Source organism: Notamacropus eugenii, chromosome 3 (genome assembly GCF_028372415.1).
Source record: "Notamacropus eugenii isolate mMacEug1 chromosome 3, mMacEug1.pri_v2, whole genome shotgun sequence".
NCBI classification, from domain to species: Eukaryota; Metazoa; Chordata; class Mammalia; order Diprotodontia; family Macropodidae; genus Notamacropus; species Notamacropus eugenii.
In genome coordinates this window covers 329,263,251-329,288,067 of record NC_092874.1, presented here as the reverse complement: position 1 = coordinate 329,288,067, position 24,817 = coordinate 329,263,251, and the positions used below count along the sequence as shown (strand labels likewise).

The 24,817-nt window shown below is 38.4% G+C and overlaps 1 protein-coding gene across 14 annotated transcripts in view; it reads left to right on the top strand.

The window, feature by feature from the left end:
- The window catches only part of AOPEP (aminopeptidase O (putative)), a 553,954-nt gene that overhangs the window by 291,498 nt on the left and 237,639 nt on the right, over window positions 1-24,817 (top strand). For all 14 annotated transcript variants that reach the window (XR_011964391.1, XR_011964390.1, XM_072596916.1 and 11 more), the window contains 2 exons: window positions 10,584-10,686; window positions 11,575-11,682. Coding sequence is in view for 12 of the 14 variants with exons in the window: in XM_072596916.1 (XP_072453017.1) it covers window positions 10,584-10,686; window positions 11,575-11,682 (211 nt within the window). In the remaining 2 variants the exon portion in view is untranslated. The remainder of the gene's footprint in view (window positions 1-10,583; window positions 10,687-11,574; window positions 11,683-24,817) is intronic.

The window sequence follows — 24,817 nt, the reverse complement described above, 5'->3', positions numbered from 1 at the left end:
GTTGGGCTTAAGAGGGAGAGAAGGTAGATTTTTGCTAATTGCAAATATATAATTCAGTTTAAAAAAATAAACTAGCTTTATACTCTGCTCTTTCCTGCTTTATGAGATAATATTGCTCATAATTATCTTTCATCCTTCTTCATAAAATTTTATAAATGAGTTTATATTCTAGCCTGGTGTTGCCTTTGACAGCTATCTCATTGCTAGGGAAGCTGAATCCTATCTGTCTTCACAGTATTGCTATCAAGAAATCAGGAGAAAGAAAAAGAAGTTGCAGCTAAATGGAAGAATAGGTCACAGATAGTTCCTACAGAGGCAAACAAAAGGCAATATCCAAAAGCAATAAGAAATATTATGTCATGGCATATTTGTTCATTATTTAATGTAATACTAATGATAAACATATGCATTTCCCTCTTGAAAATAACTGTAGTTTCTGTACCAACATTAGTTGCTGGGCATTAATGGTAGAGAAACCCTATGAAGAACTTTGTAAAATTCTTCAAATTGATTCAATATATATTTTAGTGTTTGTTGACTTCAGTGCAAAGGGTGGAAAAGGTAAGAATTGGGAGAAATATATAGGAAAGTACAGTTTAGGAAAAATGATGAGAAAGTCCAAAGGCTTGTAGATTACACAAACACCTCATATTTTTATGTCATAAACATTTTCTTAGAAAAGAGCATTGAGAGGGGTGGAGCCACGACTGCAGAGAAGGACAGACCTGCTGTAGCTCTCCCCCCATAACCCATAAAATGCCTGTAAAAATGCCTCTAAACAAATTCTAGAGCAGCCAAAGTCACAAAACCACAGAGTAAAAGAGATTTCCAGTCTAAGGTAGCCTGGAAGGCTGACAGGAAAGGTCTATCACACCAGGCTCGGAGCAGAGCACAGCCCAGCTTTGGCCGTGTAGCACAGCATGGACAGGAATTAAGCATGTTTCAGGGGACAGACTCATGGGTAGCACCTGTGGTTTCCAGATTTCTCAACCCACAAATGCCAAAGGTAGATTCAAAGGTCAGTGAGAAAGCTCTTTCACCTAGGTGAGAGGGGAGCGAGGTCTTGCCTGTCCCCAGGGTGGCAGCAGCCACTACCACATCAGCATCCATTTTTGGAGCCCTTAGCCTAAAGATCTTCGGTGATCTGGGTCTCAGTTCTGAGTGGTGGTCCTAGGGTGAAGAGGAGCCCTGGTGTGGTGGAGCTGGTGGAGGTTCTGAAGAGGATCCTGGGCAGAAAAACCTGTGGTTGCTCCTAGACCAGAGAGCAGGCCAGGAAAGGAGTAAACTCCTCTCCTTTGATTGTGCCACCTAACAGCAACTGAGAACTTACAGGTACCTAGAGTATACCTCTACTTGACAAAGGACTCAAAAGTCAAGTAACTGGCTGGGAAAAATGCGCAAAAAAGGGGGAAAAAATAAGACTATAGAAGGTTACTTTCTTGGTGAAAAGGTATTTTCTTCCATTCTTGTGGATGAGGAGAACAAAACATACCATCAGAGGAAGACATTAGAGTCAAGGCTTCTACATCCAAAACCTTCAAAAAAAATGATGCAATGGTCTCAGGCCATGGAATAACTCAAAAAGGATTTTGAAAAATCAAGTAAGAGAGGTGGAAGAAAAATTGGGAAGAGAAATGAGAGTGATGCAAGAAAATGATGAAAAACGAGTCAACAGGTTGCTAAAGGAGACCCCCCAAAAATGCTAAAGAAAATAACACCTTTAAAAATAGACTAACTCAAATGGCAAGAGGTCCAAAAAGCCAATGAGGAGAAGAATGCTTTAAAAGATGGAATTACCGAGGGATGGAGCCAAGATGACAAAGTAGAAAGACACATACTCTAGCTTTTCCTCCACAGCCCATAAAATACCTGTAAAAAATGACTCTCAGAAAATTCCAGATCAGCAGATGCCACAGAATGATAAAGTGAAAGAGATTTCCAGTCAAAGGTAACCTGGAAGGCCAACAAGAAAGGTCTATTGCACGTAGTGTGGAACAAGCAAAGCCCACCCTTGGCCGCAGGGTACTGGGAGGAACAGGGCTGGAGCAGGCCTCAGGGGTGGAATCCCCAGCAGCAGGGGAGGTTCCCAGACCCCTCAACCCACAAGCACCAAAGAAACCATCAAAGGTTAGTGGGAGGGCCTTTTCAAAGGGCAAGAAGGGAGCAGGGTCTTCCCCTAGCTCTGGCCCCACATGGTGGTGGCAGCAGTGGTAGCAGCAGCTGCATTGTTCATTTGTGGAGCTCTTCAGCCTAAAACCCCTGGGGGTATTGAGCAGCTGAGCTGAATCTCATCCCTGAGCACAGTTATGGGGTGAGGAGGAAAACTGCACTGACATGGCAGAGCTAGAGGTGGTTGTGGAGAGAGAATTCTACTACTCACAGATTCAGACAGAAAAGTTTTTGGTTGCTCCCAGACTACTGTGCAGGCCAGGAGAGTCCACCCTTGATTGTACCACTATGGAGGAACTGAGAACTTACAAGTTCCCATAGTATACCCCCTCTCTTGACAAAAGACTCAAAAGTCAAGTAACTGGCTGGGAAAATGCCCAAAAAAGGGGGAAAAAATAAGACTATAGAAGGTTACTTTCTTGATGAACAGGTATTTTCTTCCATCCTTTCAGATGAGGAAGAACAATGCATATTGTCAGAGGAAGTCAAGGATTCTGCATCCAGTACCCCCAAAATAAATATGACATGGGAGGGGTGGAGCCAAGATGGTGGAGCAGAAAGACACACATACTCTAGCTCTTCCTCCACAGCTCATAAAATACCTGTAAAGAATGACTCTCAACAAATTCTGGAGCAGCAGAAGTCACAGAACAACAGAGTGGAAGAGACTTCCAGCCCAGAGCGATCAGGAAGGCTGACAGGAAAGGTCTATCACATGGGACATAGAGTTGAGTGCAGCCCAGCATTTGCCATGGTGCCAGAAGGAGTAGGGCCAGAGCAGGCCTTGGGGGCACAATCCCCAACGGCAGCGCAGATTCCCTCAACGCACAGGCACCAAAGGTCAGCGAGTGCTTTTCTAGTTGGCTAAGAAGGGAGCAGGGTCCTCCCCATAGCTCCAGATCCAGGTGGTGGTGGCTCCTACAGCAGACAGCAGCTGGTATGGATTGTTGGACGCCTCATCATAAAGCCCCTGGGGGAGTTGAGCAACTGATCTGAACCTCAGCCCTGAGTGGCAACCCTGCCCCCACCTAAAGCTCCTGGGGGAATTGAGCAGCTGTTCTTAATCTCACACTGAATGGCAGCCCTGCCCCTGCCTAAAGCCCCTAGGGGAATTGAGCAACTGATTTGAATCTCAGCCCCAAGTGCTGGAGTGGTGGAACTGGAGGCAAGGTGGTTCTGGAGAGGAAATTCTCCTACTCATAGATTCTGGACACAAAAGTTTTCTGGTTGCTCCTAGACCAGTGTTCAGTCTTGATTGTGCCACCTTGGAGGAACTGAGATCTTACAGGGCCCCAGAGTATACCCTACTCTTAACAAAGAACCCAAAAGTCAAGTACCTGGTTGGGAAAATGCCCAAAAAAGGAAAAAAAGATAAGACTATAGAAGGTTACTTTCTTGCTTAACAGGTATCTTCTCCCATCCTTTCAGATGAGGAAGAACAATGCTTACCATCAGGGAAAGACATAAAAGTCAATGCTTCTGTATCCCAAACATCCAAAATAATTATTCAATGGTCTCAGGCCATAGAAGAGCTCAAAAAGGATTTTGAAAATCAACTAAGAGAGGTGGAGGGAAAATTGGGAAGAGAAATGAGAGAGATGCAAGAAAATCATGAAAAGCTAGTCAACAGCTTGCTAAAGGAGACCCCCAAAAATGCTGAAGAAAATAACACCTTTAAAAACAGGCTAACTCAATTGGCAAAAGAGGTTCAAAAAGCCAATGAGGAGAAGAATGCTTTAAAAAGAAGAATTGGCCAAATGGAAAAGGAGGTTCCAAAGCTCACTGAAGAAAATAGTTCTTTCAAAATTAGAATGGAACAGATGGAGGCTAATGACTTTATGAGAAACCAAGAAATCATAAAACAAAACCAAAAGAATGAAAAAAATGGAAGATAATGTGAAATATCTCATTGGAAAAACAACTGACCTGGAAAATAGATCCAGGAGAGACAATTTAAAAATTATGGGACTACCTGAAAGCCATGATCAAAAAAATAATCTAGACATCATCTTTCATGAAATTATCAAGGAAAACTGCCCTGATATTCTATAACCAGAGGGCAAAATAAATATTGAAAGAATCCACCAATCACCTCCTGAAAGACATCCAAAAAGAGAAACTCCTAGGAACAATTCCAGAGTTCCCAGGTCAAGGAGAAAATATTGCAAGCAGCTAGAAAGAAACAATTTGAGTATTGTGGAAATACAATCAGGATTACACAGCATCTAGCATCTTCTACATTAAGGGACTGATGGGTGTGGAATATGATATTCCAGAAGTCAAAGGAATTAGGACTAAAACCAAGAATCACCTACCCAGCAAAACTGAGTATAATACTTCAGGGGAAAAATAGTCTTTCAGTGAAATAGAGGACTTTGAAGCATTCTTGATGAAAAGACCAGAGCTGAAAAGAAAATGTGACTTTCAAACATAAGAATCAAGAGAAGCATGAAATGGTAAACAGGAAAGAGAAATCATCAGGGACTCACTAAAGTTGAACTGTTTAAATTCCTACATGGAAAGACAATATTTGTAACTCTTGAAACTTTTCTCAGCATCTGTGTAGTTGGAGGGAGTACACACACACACACACACACACACACACACACACACACATATAGACAGAGAGCACATGTTGAGTTGAATAAGAAGGGATGATATCTAAAAAAATAAAATTAAGGGGTGAGAAAGGAATATGTTGGGAAGAGAAAGGGAGAAATGGAATGGAGCAAATTATCACTAATAAAAGAGGAAAGAAAAATCTTTTTCAATGGAGGAGAAAAGGGAGGAGGTAAGAGGGGAAAAGTGAAGCTTACTTTCTTCACATTTGGCTTAAGGAGGGAATAACATGCTCATTCAATTTGGTATGAAAATCTTTCTTACACTACAGGAAAGTAGGGGAGAAGGGGACAAGTGGGGTGAGGGGGATGATAGAAGGGATGGGAAATGGGAGTAATTAGAAGTAAACACTTTTGGGGAGGGACAAGATCAAATGAGAATAGAATAAATGAGGGACAGGATAGGATGGAGGGAAATAAGTTAGTCTTACACAACATGACTATTATGGAAGTCTTTTGCAAAACTACACATATATAGCCTGTATTGAATTGCTTGCCGTCTCAGTGGTGATGGGTGGGGAGGCAGGATAGGAGAGAAGTTGGAATTCAAAGTATTAGGAAGAAATGTTGAGAATTGTTTTTGCATACAACTGGGAAATAAGAAATACTGGTAATGGGGTATGGAAATCTATCATGCTCTATAAGAAAAGATAGAATATGGGGATAAAAGAAGGGTGAGGTGTGATAGAAGGGAGGGCATATTGAGGGAAGGGGTAATTACAATGCACTGGTATCTTGGGGTAGTGGAGGGGACAGATGAGGAGAATATTTGGAACTCAGAATCTTGTGGAAATGAATGTTGAACACTGTAAATTTATATGTATAGTTAAAAGAAAAGAGCATTGATATGACTGAGTACCAGATAACACCAGGAATGACAAAATAGGTTATAGTTTGAAAGAAAGGGTAAAAAATATATGTTATTGATGTGGGCATTATCCTTGAATAAGCTGTCTATGTACAGTTAGACCTTCAATCATTAGAATTACAATCAGAATCATTAAAAAAAAGAAAAAATCAAGAAGAAATAATAATGAGAAAAAGATGTGGAATACAATTAAAATGACTCCTGAATTACCTGAACAAGTAATTGAACTCAAAAATGGGAAATGGACAGCAGAAATGACATTCATAATCAGTATAATCATATCCTGCATAAGATTTTTCAAGACACTTTACATTCTAAGCTGGTATTGCCTTTGGCTGCTATGTCTTTCCCCATAGCAAGTAATTCATGGACTTTCTGACAAAGGTGCTTTTTTAGGTTCTTTTGGTCTCTTTGTTATGAAAATCTACATATACTTAAAATATGATTTTCAGCAGTCAAACTTCTGAATGAAATCATTATAGTGTTTTGTCTGCCCTTTATTCTGCTCACTATCCTTTTTTGGTAAAAGAAACTAATTTGAATAGATTAGAATTGACCTATTTTAATAGTATGCCTTATCTTTTTCTCATTTTTATTCTCCAGCTTTGTACTGATTTTAATCTTTGCTTTAATAAGTCAGTGATCTGATGGTACAAAGACAGCTAATTTTCCTGCATGAACAATAATCATTTCCTGTCATAAAGAACAATCAGATTCATTTTTTGTTCATTATGTTCAGTGCCTACCAATTTTTTTCTTAAAGAAAATATTCATGATATATAAACATGTTCGCTTCTGTGAGCCTTTGTAATCTCCAATCTGTGAGCCTTTGACTTCTCTCAAACTTCATTACTGATCCATGTTTTCTAATTTATTTTGCTTACCTGTTCCTCTCTTAGCATTCAAGATAATGAACATTGGTGTATATGTTGATTTATTTTGGAGGATCTTACCATATTTTTCATGAAATTCCTCTACTTCTTCATTCTCTGCAATGGATGCTGTAATTATTTTAATCGTCATCATTTGGAATATTTGTTTCAAACTCAAATAGAAACAAGCAACTTAATTGTATATAAAGATCTCTGCAGGCTACATATTGACTTAGAAAACCATATCTATGTTCTATTGTATTTTTATTTATTTCATTAAATATTTCATAATTATATTTTATTCTGGTTCCAGCTACATTGAGGAGTGTTGCAGACTATGTGTGATATCTTTGCTTTGGAAAATACTTATGTGAAATGCAATACAAGATGACCATGTCCCATAAAAATGATATCTCTTACCACCTTTGGACTCTCTATAACATGGATGTCAAATTCTCTATTTTCCTGTTCATGAAGATCCTGTTGGCCATTCTTCCATTTAGTTGCAGTTTCCTGCTTTTTGATAGTTTTGTGTATAGTAAGATGGTTAAGATTGATACAATCTGGTTCCTTCAGTGGCACATCTCTTCTTCACTAGTCATTGCACAAAGGGGACATTTTGAGGACAAATTGAGACATTAAAATTTCTAGCCCATTTAAAAAAAAAAGTTCAATCCTTAATACCCTCTATTGTGGTAGTGTTGAATAAGCATTGAATTTAGAGTCCAGCATTTTAAATATCTTTATTTGGTCAAGTCACTTAGCCTCTCTTCAGTTCCTTCATTTGTGAAACAAGAATGTTGGATTATATGACTTCTGTGGTCCCTACCACTTAAAAATTTTTTTTTACCCCCATTCTGATACATTGCCCTCTTCATTGAAGTATCAGAAGGGACTACACAGGACTGAGGACCATCTTGCATTTTTTTTTAAAATAGACCTTTATTTCTCATATATTCACATATATCATGTTTCATGAAAATTTAATTTTATGAAGAAAAAAATGACAGTTATGGAACCATAGAGTCTAGAATATGGGAAGCAATAGTTTCAACATTAGTTTCAATACTGCTTGTATTGGCCATACCACAGCTGAAATTCTGTGGTCAGTTCTGGATCCTGCATTTTAGATGGGACATTGATACATTAGAGAATGAACATATTTCAAAATAGAGTAATGAATACAATAAGGATACTTGAAATCATGTCATGTAAGCATTACCTAAAAGACGTGGGAATAATTAGCCTAAAGAAAAGAAAACTTAGTGGAGGTGGCAGGGATAATAGTAATTTTTTCAAATATTTGAAAGGCTATTGTATGGAAATAGGGAGAGATTTTAGACTTATTTTGTTTGGCTCTAGAGAACAGAAAAGATGAGTGCAAATTAAAAGAACCTTTCAGTTAAATAAAAGAAAGATTTTTCTAGTACTTAAATCTATGCAAAATGAAGTAATTCCCCATTGCTCAAAGTATTCAGACATAAGTCAGACAACTGCCTGCCATGGAACTGTGGAGGGGCAGAAGGTTAGACTATATGACTTCTCACGTTACTTCCAACTGTAGAGTTTGACCATATTGCTAATCCTTTTGCGAGGAGTAATCATGAAGGTATACGTAATTTTCTGTTCTATATCATGGTCAGTCATATGTTTACCTTTTCATGCTTCTCTTGATTCTTATGTTTGAAAGTCACATTTTCTTTTCAGCTCTGGTCTTTTCATCAAGAATGCTTCAAAGTCCTCTATTTCATTGAAAGACTATTATTTTCCCCCTGAAGTATTATACTCAGTTTTGCTGGGTAGGTGATTCTTGGTTTTAGTCCTAATTCCTTTGACTTCTGGAATATCATATTCCACACCCATCAGTCCCTTAATGTAGAAGATGCTAGATGCTGTGTAATCCTGATTGTATTTCCACAATACTCAAATTGTTTCTTTCTAGCTGCTTGCAATATTTTCTCCTTGACCTGGGAACTCTGGAATTGTTCCTAGGAGTTTCTCTTTTTGGATGTCTTTCAGGAGGTGATTGGTGGATTCTTTCAATATTTATTTTGCCCTCTGGTTGTAGAATATCAGGGCAGTTTTCCTTGATAATTTCATGAAAGATGATGTCTAGATTATTTTTTTTGATCATGGCTTTCAGGTAGTCCCATAATTTTTAAATTGTCTCTCCTGGATCTATTTTCCAGGTCAGTTGTTTTTCCAATGAGATATTTCACATTATCTTCCATTTTTTTCATTCTTTTGGTTTTGTTTTATGATTTCTTGGTTTCTCATAAAGTCATTAGCCTCCATCTGTTCCATTCTAATTTTGAAAGAACTATTTTCTTCAGTGAGCTTTGGAACCTCCTTTTCCATTTGGCCAATTCTTCTTTTTAAAGCATTCTTCTCCTCATTGGCTTTTTGAACCTCTTTTGCCAATTGAGTTAGCCTGTTTTTAAAGGTGTTATTTTCTTCAGCATTTTTGGGGGTCTCCTTTAGCAAGCTGTTGACTAGCTTTTCATGATTTTCTTGCATCTCTCTCATTTCTCTTCCCAATTTTCCCTCCACCTCTCTTAGTTGATTTTCAAAATTCTTTTTGAGCTCTTCTATGGCCTGAGATGATTGAATAATTATTTTGGATGTTTGGGATACAGAAGCATTGACTTTTATGTCTTTCCCTGATGGTAAGCATTGTTCTTCCTCATCTGAAAGGATGGGAGAAGATACCTGTTAAGCAAGAAAGTAACCTTCTATAGTCTTATCTTTTTTTCCTTTTTTGGGCATTTTCCCAACCAGGTACTTGACTTTTGGGTCCTTTGTCAAGAGTAGGGTATACTCTGGGAATCTGTAAGATCTCAATTCCTCCAAGGTGGCACAATAAAGCGTGTACACTGGTCTGGGATTAAGAAGAGATTTTTGTGCCCAGAATCTTAGTAGAGTTTCTTCTTTACAACCACCTTGTCTCCAGTTCTGCAAAGCCAGCATTGGGGGCTGAGCTTCAGATAAGCTGTAGGGGCAGGGCTGCCATTCAGTGTGAGATAAAGATCAGCTGCTGCAGGGCCTCTGCACAGGGCTGAGGTAAGAGTCAGCTGCTCAGTGCCCCCAGGGGTTTTATGATCCAATAATGAATCCAGTCTGCTGTAGGCACTGCTGTGGGAACTGCTGCTGCCTGCCTGATTGGCCTCTGGGGCCGCTGCCTGAGGCCAGAGCTATGAGAAGGCCCTTCTCCCTTCTCAGCCACCTGAAAAACCCTCTCACTGACCTTTGGCGCCTGTGGGTTGAGGGATCTGCGAACCACTGCTACTGGGACTGGGGATTCTGTCCCAGAGGCCTGCTCATGTCCTCCTCCCAGAGCCACCCTGTGTGGCCAAGGCTGGGCTAGGCTCCACTCTGCGTCCAGTGGCACAGACGTTTCCTGTTCGCCTTTCAGGTCACCCTGGGCTGGAAATCTCCACTCTGTTATTCTCCACTTGTGCTGCTCTAGAATTTGTTGAGAGTCTTTCTTTACACGTATTTTATGGGCTGTGTGGGGAGATCTAGTACTCTACTCCGCCATCTCGTCACCGCCCCCCTTGCATTTTTCTTTATTTCATTGGTTGGTATAGGTGAAGAATTCAGTACCAAATAGTCAGTGTACTGGAAATGATGTTTTCCTTACTTAATGGTGCTGATCCTTAGACGAGAGTCTTCCTTTCTGTCATTGTGAGGATTGTGTAAGCTTACAATATGCTTCGAGTTATGTGTTTGAAAACCCTGGGTTACCTCTGTATGATGAGTGAGACATCAGAATCAAAATTTGTGGAGGCATCAAAATGATATAGGTTCTAAAACAAAAGAAACGGGTCCTGAGATTTGATGAGATCTTATCTAGCTCAAAGCTTGATAATTATGTCAAAGAAATAGCCACTAGTTGCAGCCCAAATATGAATCTTATCTTGATCAGCCATTGTATTGTACAATGTTGAAAAAATTGTAGTAACAAACAAATGAAGATGCTAGTGAGCAAGACTTTCAAGAGAAGACAGTATTTGTACAGGGAAGATAATAAATACTTTTCTCATTTTTCAATATTAGACCCAATAGAGATGAAACGGGACAAGTGAGTGAGTCTGGAGCTTCAGTTGTCAAATATGGTCTTAAACCAGAAAAAATCTTCATGCAAGTTCATTATTTGAAGGTAAGGCTATTCAAGTATCAGAAAACCAACATTCTTGTATTTTATCCACATAGATAACTTTAGATTATATCATGATAAAGGAAGTCATTATGTGATAGTCCAAAAAATATCACTTTTATTTGGATTTGGAATACTTCTTTGTAATTACATTGCAGTAACGATACATCTGATACTACAGGCATTGAAACACTTCATTATCTAAAATGAAGCTGTATTATGAAAACCTGACTCAGAAAACACTAAACAATTGTCCAATTTCTTCTAGCCCTTTGCTCCATTCTTTCCTACTTCCTATTTTTGTCAGGTTTGACCACCATCTCTTCAGGCTACTGTAAAATATCAGTCTGTAGACAGGAATAACTGTGGGGATTTAATAAGAGCTTCCATATTACTAAGCCAGTATATGAGGAAAGGCCCTTAAATTTCCTTTCCTTCAAAAGCATGCTGAATTATGAGACTGCATGTAGAAAAAGAGAAAAGCCACTTGTATTTTTAGCATAACCTTATACCTTGCCCCATATTGGTGAAACCTCCAAGTTCAGGTTAGTCTTGGAGTCAGAGCACCTGGGTTCTAGTCCTAGCCTTGTCATTGAATTCTTTTGTGAATGTGAGCTCTGAACCTCAATTTTTTCACCTGTAAAATGGGAATAATAGCATTTTCACTGCATGTACATGCCATGTTGTTGTGAAGAGTAAATGAGAATGTAAAGAATTTTGTAATCAAAAAGGTCCTTGCAATTACAGGCTCTTACAAGCATGAACAGTGTCTAAAGATTTGCCAAAGTAATTATAATTCATTGGTAGATCGCTTGGATCCCACTACGTCAATATTTTTCTGATGTGATAACCATTGGCATCTTTTTTATTTTTAGTATTTTTTTCTCATAGGGCTATTTTCTTCTGCGGTTTCTAGCCAGTAGGCTTGGAGAAGAAACATATTTCTCATTTTTAAGAAAATTTGTACACAGATTCCATGGACAATTAATTCTTTCTCAGGTAAGTTGTTGTAATTCATATTTGCTTTTTTCCCCCACCTCTGAAATGTGAAAAATATTTTTTTTAAATTGTGATTGTTGACATCTCAATAATTTAATGGGATGAACTCAGCTTGAAAAATTGTACAAAATTTATGCCCCAACAATTTTGTCACAATTGCTCTTGTTACAATACTAGAAGATCCTTCGATCAGTACATATTTAATAAGTGCCCACTATGTGCCAAGCACAGTTCTAGTCACTGGGGCTGTAAAGACAAAAAGTAAACAGTCTTTGCCCTCAAGTATCAGGGGAGACAACATATATATGTATATGTATAAACACAATTAATACAGGTTGATATCCAGGGAGAAGCCCTAGAAGCTAAGGTTATCTGGAGAGCTTGTGCTCAGTCTATGATGAGCTGTAAAGTAAGGTAGGGATTCTAAGCGATAAAAGTGAGGAAGAAGTGCTTTCCAGTCATAGTGGACAGCCTCTGCAAAGGCTCCGAATTGGAAGCTAACGTGTTGTACATGGGGAGCACAAGGAAGCCTATTTGGCTGGAAAGTAGAAAATGTAAAGAGGAGTAATGTATAACAACCCAAGAAGGTAGATTGATACCAGGGTGCAGATGGCTTTCAGTGCCAAATAAAGGAAGTTACATTTGATGCTAGCAGTAATTGGGAACCACTGGAATTTTGGGAGCAGAGAAGTGCGCAGCTGGGCTTTAGGAATATTATATGGCAACATGGTGGAGAGTAAATTGGAGAGCAGAGAGACGTGAGGTAGGAAGGCCAATTAGGAGCCATTGTAATAATAATTTAAAAAGGTGACCTAAGTTACGGTGATAGCCCTGTGTTTGGAGAAAAGGAGATAAGAGCAAAAGATGTTTTGCAGATAGAGTTGACAAATTTGACAACTAATTTGATATATGGAATAAAGGAGAATGAGGAGGTGGATCATTTGGTAATTAGAAGGATACTGATGCTCTTGAAATAAATGGGGAAACTTGGAAACTCAATAGGTGTGGAACATGTTGAGTTTGAGAGAGATCTCAAGATGTCCAGTATGAAGTTGGTAATATGACCCTGGATTTTTGATACATAAATTATAGATACATCAGTTTTTACATAGATACATAGATTTTTGAGTCATCTGTATAGAGGTGATTATTGAATCCATGGAAGCTGATGAAGTCTCCTATAGAGAAAGAAAAGAGAAGGCCTGGGGCAGAGACTTGGAGTGCAATCACAGTTAGATGGTATGTGAATGATAAGGCAGCAAAGGAGATTGAGAAGGGGAAGCTAAAGAGGTACTGTGGAACCAAGAGGGAGCAGGGTCACAAAAACCCTGAGAGGGAAGTATATCCAGTGGTGTATTATGTCCCGTGCTAGAGTTCAAGGATACGGATCCAAAAAAGATTATCGACTCCCTTGGCAATGAAAATATCTTTGATATTTAAACAGTTTGCTGTCATTTTACTTTTCCTAAGAGAAGGGGTACTAACTACTATTTCATGAGGAAAGGGAATATCTGAAGTACAAATCAATATACTGTTTGCCACCATTTTTACTAGCAGGTTTGGTTTAGCTAAATCCATCAGTCAATAAATATCAATTACTACATGTCCGTTAGCAGCACCACAGGCTATATCAAAGAAATAAAAAGCATGATCCTTTTTCTCAAGGCACTTATAGTATATTTGGGGAAACAAGACTGACACACTTGAGACAATAGTACATGATGCAAGATACTGCCTTGTCCGGAAGTACATGGTCCTGACCACCCCACAGTAGAATATAAGCTTCTCCAGGCCAGAGACTGTTTGATGTTTGTCTTTATATCCTCAGCACCTCACACAGTGCCTGGCTCGTGGTGAGCCCTTCATAAATGCTTGGATTTATATCTCCAGCCTTCTAACATAGTGCCTGGCATATAATAATAATAAGTCCTTCTTGATTAATTGATAGAATTGAATTGACTTAAAATGCTAAAGAATTTCCATAAAAGTAGAGCTAATGGAGCCCTGGAATAAGGTATAAGTTGTTCATCAAAAGAAGGAGATTCTGAGGTGGGCCTTGAGAGATGAGTTTGATTTGAATAAGAAGAGAAGAAAAGGAAGGTATTCTAGGTGGGGGGAGAATACAAGCCAAGACAAAGAGACAGAAATGAGCAAAGCATTTTTGTGGGACATGAGAGACCAGTCTGATTAGAACTGAGAGGGGTAGGATTGAAAATTGTAGGAAACAACATGGTACATTCTCAGACATGGCCAATATGTTGATTTGTTTTACTTAAGTATACATATTTGTGACAAGGGAGGTCTTTGACTCAGAGTGAGTTGAAAAGTTGACTTATTAAATAAAACTAAACTGTTTTTTTAAAGAGCATAATAAACCAAACATTTTTGCAAAATGTGCAAAAAAATATGCAGTAGAGAATGTAAAAACAGTTATTTTGTTATCCCTTTATTAAACTTTATATGTGTATACATATATATGTGTGTGTGTATGTGCACATATTCTAACAGTTTACAGTTTCTTATACAGTCTTCTTTCCTGTTCTTTGTATCTTCAAATGTTTGTTAAATTCATAACAAAAAAAAAAAACCTTTTAAATCTTATGTTGAACAGATAGCGTGAGGCCAGACTATTGTGGGCCTTATAGTCAGGCAGAGAAGTTTAGGCTTGATGTGGTAACAAAGGGGAAGCCATTACAATTCCCTGATTCGGCATATGACGTGTTGAGATCGCTATTTAAGGAACATTAGTCTGCTAGCCAAACGACAGATGGATTGGAGGACAGAAAATGAGGGAAGCCAGCCCGGAGGATATTACAGCTACCCCTGTATAAGACCCTGGTGGTCAGAGGAAGGAAGGAAAGAGGGACAAATATAAAACATTTGGAAGAGAAACGTTGATAGCAATAGGTCATATACTCCTATTTCATCACTCAGCTATGCAGGGCATCTAGACCCTTAGTCAATGGACTGAAATCTAATAAAATTCTAGAAACTGGGCCCTCGAGGAGCGGGGAGGCAGTGAACCCAAGGTTCTGAATAAAGACCAAGGTGATTCTAAGAATGCTAAAGTTAATATGCGTATGGTACGTACAGTACATCATGGGGTGGTCATGATGCTTTAGTGAGGATTTAAGTACTTTTAAAACCTTGACTCTATAAATGTCAATTATATACTACTACTGCTACTCCCACTACTACTCCTATTGTTACTACTACTGCTGCTACCACTACTACTACTACTACTACTACTGCTACTACTGCTACTACTACTACTACTACTACTGCTGCTACTACTACTACTACTACTACTACTACTACTGCTGCTACTACTACTACTACTACTGCTACTCTACTACTAACAACAACAAAAATGATAGTAATGTTAAGGAGGACTCCATAAGGAATATCCTCTTTGAACTGAGATTTGCTATGGAGATGGGGCTGAAAACTAATATTCCCTAGAACTTTACTAGAATAATAAAGAATTTCTAAGAATTTCTCAATATGATTCCAGAATTCCTTCCCATCTGTAAAACTGGTCCAGTTCTAGGTTACAGTCTTTGGGGTAACAACAGCCTACTGCAGATTCCTGGACCTGCCTAAAATCTTGCATTTCCAAATCTGTCTAGTGACACATGGTACAAACTCACTGAATCAAATACTCAAAAGACAATTTAATTCAGGTAAGTAGGAGACAAAGTAGAGGTGGTTTTGGGTGGTGATGTATATTACAAAGAGCTGGCATGAGTGACCTTAAAAATACCAGTACGTTTATTTATACTTTGACTACTGGGCTGTTTACGTTAGCAGTTATAAGCCTTTTTAGTCCAACAACAGTTTATAGGAAATTATGCTTCATTTACTGCTATTCCCACATCTATTAGATGTGCTCTTGAGATTCTTTTCAGAGGGGTAAGGATGAAGGGGGTAGGAGGCTAAAAATCAGATCATCTAAAATCTAGTCATTCCCAATCCACTTTTCCCTCCGTCTTTTAAATATAGATTAATGGGGTTTACTTAGTCTTTCCATTGTCAAACTGAGTTTTAGTGGATGACATTTTATATCCAAAGAGATGGAGCTATTTTTTCCCCTGAATAATGTAACACTCCCTCTTGATATAATGTCATTTATGCCCTTTGGAATTCTCTGAGTCATCCTTCTGCTAACAACTGGCACTCCATAAAAGCAGAGTGTTGCCCAAAAAGTAATCAATAGATCAGCTGTGAATAAGGTAAGCCTCAGAATGTAGCAGAGACAGAAGCAGACTGACTCCCTGAATAGGCCATTCTCAGAGGGGAGTGAGCAGAGTCACTTCACACACTAAAAGGCAAAAGGGCAGGTACAGACATCATGAGACTGCAGACAGTGGTCATAACTATTGGTGAAGAGAAGACGTATGAATTCGGAGTGGAAAGGACTAACAATTATCGATTATTCTTTTTTCCTCAAGCATATTCAAATATAAATATAGTAATACTATCCTTCAGGTGTAAATAAGATGTAAACGTACTATATACATATGTGATTTGACTCTGAATATGGCAAATGAGAGGCACCTTTGTACACTTTAAAGGCACTATGTAAGTATAGTCTGTTATCACTATTATGACTCCTCTCAATAGTGCTATGTAAAAAGGCGAAATTCCATACATTAAATAAATATTTATTAAACTAATCTGTGTTCCGCTCTAGAGGAATATAAAGTTTAGATAACACTTGCCTCTGCATTCACGGAGGTTGCAATGAGTTTAGTTTAGTAGTTACAGCTTGATGGCTCAGTGGATGAAGTGCTGGGCCAGGAATCAGGAAGACTGATCTTCTTAAGTCCAAACTGGGCCTCAGACACTTGCTAGCTATGTGACCCTGCTTGCCTCAGTTTCCTCATCTGTAAAATGAGCTGGAGAAGGAAATGGCAAACCACTCCAGTATCTTTGTCCAGAAAACTCCAGAGTCAGACTTGCATGAAAAATGACTAAACAATGACGACAAAGGACGTATTAGAACTTTTGAGAGTACTTTGGACAGCAAGACGATCAAATCGATCAGTACTTAAAGAAATTAACTCTGACTGTTCATTAGAAGGACAAGTACTGAAGCTAAAGCTTAAATATTCTGGACACACAATGAGACAACAGGACCCATTGGGAAAGATTCTGAGACTGGGAAAGATTAAAGGCAAAGAGAAAAAGGGATGGTAGAAGATGAGAAGAACAGATAGTGTCATGAAAGCACCCAATATGAGCTTGGATTGACTTTAGGAGATAGTGAAAGACAGAAGAGCTGGTAGTCCATGGGATCACAAAGAGTTGAATACGACTGAACGACAACACAGAGAATATGGCACAACCAGAAAAAACAATATACAGCGTGACATGCTCAATGGATTAGAGAAATGAAAAAAACAAAGTGTGAGGTACAAAAGATAGAAGGGATGAAGCATCAATATTTTGGATTAAGTAAGACTTCCTTCATAGAAAAGGTAAATCATGCAAGAGAATATATGCGTATAACAGAGGAGGGAGGGCATGTTAGGTACAGGTAATTGTTTGAGCAAAGGTAGAAAAACAGAGTGTATATTTAGGGGACAGAGAGTAGTCTAGCTTGGCTTAGAGCTGAGATTGATGTGAAATAAAGCTAGAAAAGCAAAGTTGGGCCTGACTTGTTTAGAGGGCTTTAAGTTTTCATTTTATTCAGTGGGTAATAAGGAGCCTGAAAAAAAAAAAATGAAAGAATAACAGGGTCAAATCTATTTATGAGGAAAAATTAGTAAGAATTGACTAAGACTGGTATGCATATTTGACTTTTAAGAACAAATTCCTGACACAACACTGCCCAGTCAAGATACTGTAATGTCAGATTCGTTGACTACAATTTGATTGATGGATTAAATGGTTGGTTAAGAAGATAGTATAGGAGAATCAGTTTGGGTTTCTGAGTTTCTGTCACATAGGAGTGAAACTCTTGACCAGAGGTGAGGAGTACCTAACAAGGACTGATAATAATGTATTTATGTGATGTCTCAAAAAATTAAGTGAAAAGACTTTAGCCTGAAAATGAAGGGAGGGAAAGAAAACTGCCCATGGAAATTTAAGCAAAGCAAGATAGGTAGTCGTCACTGGATAAGAGGAAGATTAATGGAGCCAGCAATAAAATGAATGGTATTAGACATCTTTACACAAATGCACAAAATATAAATAACTAGGATAATGAAATGGAAGTGTTACACATACTGTAGGGTTAGGGAAGTTCAGTTATCTGAACTTTTGGTGGAGTTCTCTCTCTGCCAAAAGGAGAATAGCTAATGATCTCCTGATTTGCATTGATGATATTCTGGTATAATACAAAGTAGAGGAACCAATAAGGAGAATTTTTATTCCAGTATTTTGCGCAGGTTTTTTGGACTGGTCCTGTTACTTATAAACATGAAAAACTCCCCATGAAGAAAGTCCTTCTATCAGTGTAGACTAGCCCTGCTCTGAAATTTATAGTTTTAGAGTGTTGCCTAGGGCTCCATTATGCCATGCTGCCTCTCAAGAGTTTCTGTTATAGACCTTAATTATTGCCATCTGAAAGCAGGAGAGAAAAATAGGGGAATCTTTCAAGGAAGTAACCATTAGATCTTAGAATCTGCGAAAAAAGGAGAGAAAATACAGGAGTAATCTGACACATATCCTAAGTTTGGGGAGAGAAGTTATCAAAGAGTTCAGGTAGCATCCTGTGGACTAAACCGCTGCCTGGGAAGTGTGCCTTGGAGGGATGGGAAGTTCTTAAGAACAGAATTTTAAACATGCAAAAAGATGAGGAGAATTCTGATGAGACGGAAAAGGGAGAGTTGGTTTTTTTAAAAGACCAATATGAACACATGGCAAACTCATTAACCCATTTAAGTTTTTAAAAGATGTGTCAGAAGATGTGGACAATAGAGTGTAATAGAAGGTAAATGCAGAATTGTGGTGTGATCTTGCAAGAGCAGTGTCAGAAGTACTAAAGCTTAGAATGAGCCAAGGATGGCAGCCAAGATAAGATTTTTAAAAAAGCAATGTCGGGGAAAAAGATGAGTATCAGAGAAGGAATGGGACCACTACTCTGGGTGGATGGGCAATGGTAACAAATAATGGAGAGAAGATAGAGCTCTCTGCTTTTTTTTTTCTTCTGTTTTCTTTGTCAAGGAGAATGATCTTTGGACTGAAAAGGGTGGACTGAAATAAAATGGCTAATAGCAAGGTGATACCCAGGGCAAGAGAAGAGATAGTAGGAGAGCCCTTGTGGTTGTACAAGGAACAGATTACAGTAGCTCATCCATGATTTTCCTTTTTTTGATGGTGTTACTGGAGTGTTAGGTCAGGAGGTTATTGTAGATACAGTTTACTTATGTTTTAGTAAAACACTGGGCAGAGTCCCTCTTGTGATTCTTGTGGACAGCATGGAAATATTCATCAGATGACAGTGCAGTTAAATAACTTCAAAACTGAATCACCAAGTGGGATGATTAATGAATTTATATCAACTTAGAAGATTTCTAGCTGAATTGCTAGTTGAAAAAAAGGTTCTAGTTGAATTACTCGCTCCTGTTTAACATTTTTAAATGACTTGGTTAAAGGCACAGCTGGCATGTTTATCAAATTTGCAGATGACACAAAGATAGAGAGGGGTGGCTAATAGGGTGGATGACAGGATCCAAAAATATCTTCAGAGGCTGTGTAATGCATTGAGTTGAATCCATGCATCGATGTTTTATCACTGATTTCACTGTAACGAATACATTCAAAGATGTATATCTCACCTCATTCAGGCCTTCTGATCCTGTATGATTTGTGTCCATGTCTTCCTGTATCTTCTCCACTAGAGTTCATTTGACATATGGGAGGTCTTCTTTTGATATCGGTCAAAAGAAACCAGCCAGGGCAGTGAGGTGGGGCAGTGGATAGAGTACTGGCTGTGGAGTCATGAGACCCTGAGTTCAAATATGGCCTCAGACACTTACCAGCCATGTGACCCTAAGCAAATAATTTAACCCTGGTTCTCGCTTCCCCTCCCCCCAAAACAGAAAAAGACAAACAGGGACAAGTGGGCTACCCATTCCTGTGCTGGCTGTGCTTCTGACTCTCCTGGTTTGCCACCATCACTCAACTTCCTTCTCAGCCTGGAATGTCCCTCTGTCATGCCATTTGTCCCCCATCTCCCATTGATGAGTTTCTTTCAAGTTCTCCCTCTTGGGGATGATACCAAGGTTGAGCATGCTTCATTCCCTTCCTGATTGTGCTCCTGATTCTCCAGACATCACTACCATGCCCCTGTATGGTACCTTCTCCTCATCCCCACCCCACTTCTGCTTTGTTCTCCTTGTATATGTTGTCTTCCCCCATTAGAATGTAAGTTTGAGAGCTCATGAGGATTATTTGTATCCCCAGCTCTTAACATGGTACCTGGCACATGGCAAGTACTTAACAAGTGCTTGTTTCCTGCCTTAGTGTCCATCAGGTATTTTTCACTCTTGCTAAATAATCAGACCACCTCCTTTTCTAGTTGTACATAAACCTGATAATATCTTTTACTTCATTGTATAGAACCTACACAGTTCTCCATTCATTGAGAATTTGCTTCATCGTATTTGTTTCCCACATACCTTTCCATTGCCCTTTAGATGATCCGTGTCTTTAATTCTTTGGAGACCTGACTGGTCAGTGTTCTACAGCCATGTGGCATCACTGGAAGAATTTGTGGTGAGAAAGATAGACTTTGTTTAAGGGAAAAGCTTGGGGTAAAGGGCAACCTCAGGCAGGAGACGGAAGGATGTGCCCCTTTGTTTTTTAAGCAAAGGCTTAACAACTTTGTTGCATATATTTTAAAGGGGATTCTCCTTCATGTATAATTTAATATGATGGCTTCTGAGGTTTCTTCCAACTCTGAAATTCTGCAATTCAATAAACATTTGAGAAGCACTATGATATAGTAGCATGACGACTGGATTTGAAGTTAGACCTAGGTTTGTATCCTGCTGTTGACCATATGACTTTAAACAAGCTGATTTTCCTCTTAGGGCATCTCATCTGTATACTTATGGAACTGGGCTAGATAATGGCTAAGATATCTTTCAACTTATGTATTCTCCAACTTTATAGAGCACCTGCTGTTTCAAGGCATTTTACTAGATGCTAGATGGTCTCCAAAGATGAATAAGCTACATGCCATCCTTGCTTGAATTTTGGCTGGATCTGTAACCATCAACAATTTGCCCCACCTCTCTGAACCTCCAGTTCCTTAGCTATATAAGAGATACAGCATGACTTCCTCACCAGATTTCTAGGGGCAGAGTAACATGAACATGCTGTAGAAAGGTGAATTATTCACTTTCTCCGCTTGTTAAATTCTCCTTGGGTCTATGATTAAACTATAGGACAGTACTAATGGAGTCCAAGTTTAATTTCAATTTGAACATTTTTCATTCTATAGCTCTTCGTGCTGCCCCATCCCTCCAAGTAATCCGGCAACAACTACACTCCCATAAATCGTCATCCCCTATTAAAACCTTTGTCACTCAATTTCTTGATAATCTCCTCCTGTTTTTTCTTAGTTCTCATCTTTTTTTCCCTCCCACTCTTCTGTTTCTATCTTCTTCTTGTCTACTTTACCTTCTTCTATCTCTCCACCAGAACAGAGTAACACAATAAAATGTCCAACCTAAAACTTGAAGCCCATACATAGAGTTATATGGCTGGTTTCTTTCAGTGGATTCAGGTAAATCCCTGTGCACCTGCTCTTCATTGAATACTTACACTAAGATTGATAAGCAGTTACAAAATTACATTGAAGCTGAATTCAGTGGGATTTTAAAATACCTTTATGCTTAATTTAGTGTTGATGAGTGTTAATCAAAACAGAGTGTCTAGTACTGGTCTGATTAGCATGTAGATCATTAAGGGAGTGGGAAATGGAAAGTAATGTTTTTCTGTGACTGGAGTATGGTCTCCTTTCTATAATTAAATGAATTAAATTAAATAAATTATATTAATATATAACAATATATTAATATGATATATAATAATATATTAGTATATATTAATAATATATAAATAAATTAAATGACTCTGTAATTGTCAGTAATCCTTCCCAAGGTATGGATGGAAATTTGATTATGTCTTTTCATCCTGGGTAATCTTTGTCCATGTTCTCCCTTGGGCTCTCTTAAGGGGCCTTTCAACGTACTGATAGCATTCCTCCAGGTCACTTGACATCACATGAGGGATGTCCTTGTGTTATCTTTTATACTTGCTATAGAACAGGTTCTCCTCTTCCTGATGACAGATTTATACCACTTCTTCATCAGAGTTTTTCATGAATAAGATGTTGTAGCCAATTCATTCTCATCGTAGACCTTTCCATTGCCCTTTGGGTGACCAGCAGCTTAACTTTTTCAGAGATTGCAGAATTCATGCTTTGCAACCATACAGCAATGCCTCAAAAAATGTTGATGTTAAAAAGGTGGGTCATTGTGTCACAGAAAAGTTTAGGATCATTAAAACACCATGCAGTTTTCCAAAGGCAACCTAGCTAGGTATCCTCTTTGTATTGCACTTCTGGAGTGCATCTGCGGTGTCTGTCCAGGATAAATGTACTGGCAAACCAACTCCATAGGCTATCCATTCAAAAACATATCAAAGTCTGGATAACAGGTATTTTTTATCCATTTGGTTTTTCCTTTTGAGTGATGATTGATTCCTTTTAGAAGATTTTGCAGTGTTCTGGGACTAAATGCAAGCCACATGATGGAATCTAAAAACTGGACCATCTAGGAGACCTCACCAGGGAATCCCTTTTCTCTTTGGACTCCATCTTAAACATCCTCCATGACAGTGGCACATGTCCTCCTTTGAGTAGCACATGCACCTGGCTCATTTAATATGAGGCAAGGTTCTCTCTGTGGTTACAGTCTTTCAAGACTCTTGTAGGATTTTGACATACAAATAGGCAGTTCTTTGCTTTTTAAGGCATCATTTTATACTTTGAATCAAATACCATTTTTATGGTCAGCAAACTGGTAGAATGGAATCATGTATTCCCTATATGTTTCAATCCATTTTGTGACTGTAGAGATGTGATCTGATATAGCCTATGGCATGCAAATAACCTATCTGCCTGTTCCCTTCTCAAAGAATCATAAAGGATACCTGGATAGAGATTCTTTTCATAAATATTTTTAAATATAGGAAAGTTGTCATATATCAATAGCCTTTGATATCTTTTCCATTGCCTTTTTAAAATAATGTCCATGAATTTTTTTAAAGTTTGATAACCTCACTTCTTTTAGATGATTTGATCACTCACCTCAGTCAAAATTATGTCACTTCCAACATCCACCTCCCTTCTGTATATTGATCTAGTTCAACTGTTTTTCTCATCTTCGTTTTTTTCTTACCATTTCTCCTTCCTTATACAGCACATTGGGGTTTCACAAAATATCTTGGGATTTATGGACTAGATTTCTTTCTTAAGGATGATACCTTAAACCCAAATCACTCTAGCTCTCATTGATTGGCCAACAATAGGTCTCAGCCCAAGTCTCACTTAGTCTTTGTTTGGGCCCTGATGACTTGGAGTAAATGTAAATAGCAATTGTTTCTGTTTTGTCTAGAAACCCTGAGGGTCTTCCTCTCAGATTTATATATGTTGTGTACGTATATGTATGTACATATTTTAATTTACTAGGTAAAAGAGGCCATCCTGTGCTTCATTTCTTACTTAACCTTAATCACAGAACAGGTGTTGCCTCAGTCAGACTGAGACTTGGGAAAGACCTTAACTTAAAAAGGCCACTGCAGCCAGGGCCATCTCTACTTGTCCTGAGTATATCTTGCTGCTGGACCCAGATGGCTCAGGAGAAGGAAGTGAGGCAGTGACTTGGCACAGCCCTCCCTCACTTAAATCCAATTCTCTTGCAAGTAATGGCATCACCTTCCTGATGTCATGGTCCTCTTCAAGAATGAAGGACAAATAGCAGCTTTGGGATTTATGATACTAAAGTCCACATGTGGTGGCTCCATTTCCCATTTATTAAAAAAATAGTTTGTTATAGAAATTTTTCAAAATGGTTTCTACTTCTGTTGCCATCACTATACTTTTAAGTTTCATCCTTAAATAACTTAGGATGATTTGGTTTAATTAGATCTTCCCCTAAACTTAAAATAAACCTGTTTTCTACTCTACCACTTCTGATTCTTTTTGCGGTTATATTACTTAGAATCTTCCACTATCTTCCTCTGTAAGATTTTATGAACAAGGTTATGCCTAAGCCTTTGTGGTTGGATGCTTGCTATAAACAACACAACTTCTAGTCATTTTTCCCCCTTCTCATGGAAATCAATCTCCTTACCAAGAAAATGGTTATAGTCCAGTTTTAATCTGTTTCTATGTCTGTTATTTTATCCACTTTCCTTTTTTTTCATCAACAGCTCTTTAAAATAGGCCAACTTAGACTTGTCTCAAATAGTATGCCTCATATGTTCTTTTCTTTGTCCTTTTAATTCGGTATTGATTTTCATTTTCACAAGTCATTGGTCTGTTCACGACAGTTTGTTTAGAAAAGATTCACATCAGTAAACTAGTGGGTTCCTATCTATAATTAGTTTGATTTTCATACTGTTATTTGATGCTATCTAAATCTACCTTATACTTACTGTCTTTGTGAAGAGCAATTGATTCATTATATAAACTTGAATTTTCTTAATAGGCTCTTGAGTTTGGAATCCTTTTACTAAGGGGATTTGCTCTTTAAAGTTTGGATTCAGTCAAAGGACTACACTTGGGGATTTAGAGGGCCACATGCGGCCTTGAGTCACAAGTTCCCCACTGCCGCTCTGGACTTTCTTATTTCTAACTCCTGAGCCATAGTCATCTGTGCCCATGTTTGTACTAAAGCCACAGAGTATCACGGTCTGTGTTTATTTAATTCAAAGGGTTCTTTTCTGTCTCTTTATTCTTTGAAATACATGTTGGTACATGAGCAACAGTTACCTTCATAGTGGTCTTTCTTACAAATGCTTCTTATAAACATTGAAATATGATATGAAGAGGAGTGTGCTGGTAAATGTTTAGCAACCGACTCGCTGTAAGGGAAAAGTATGTACAAAACACTTC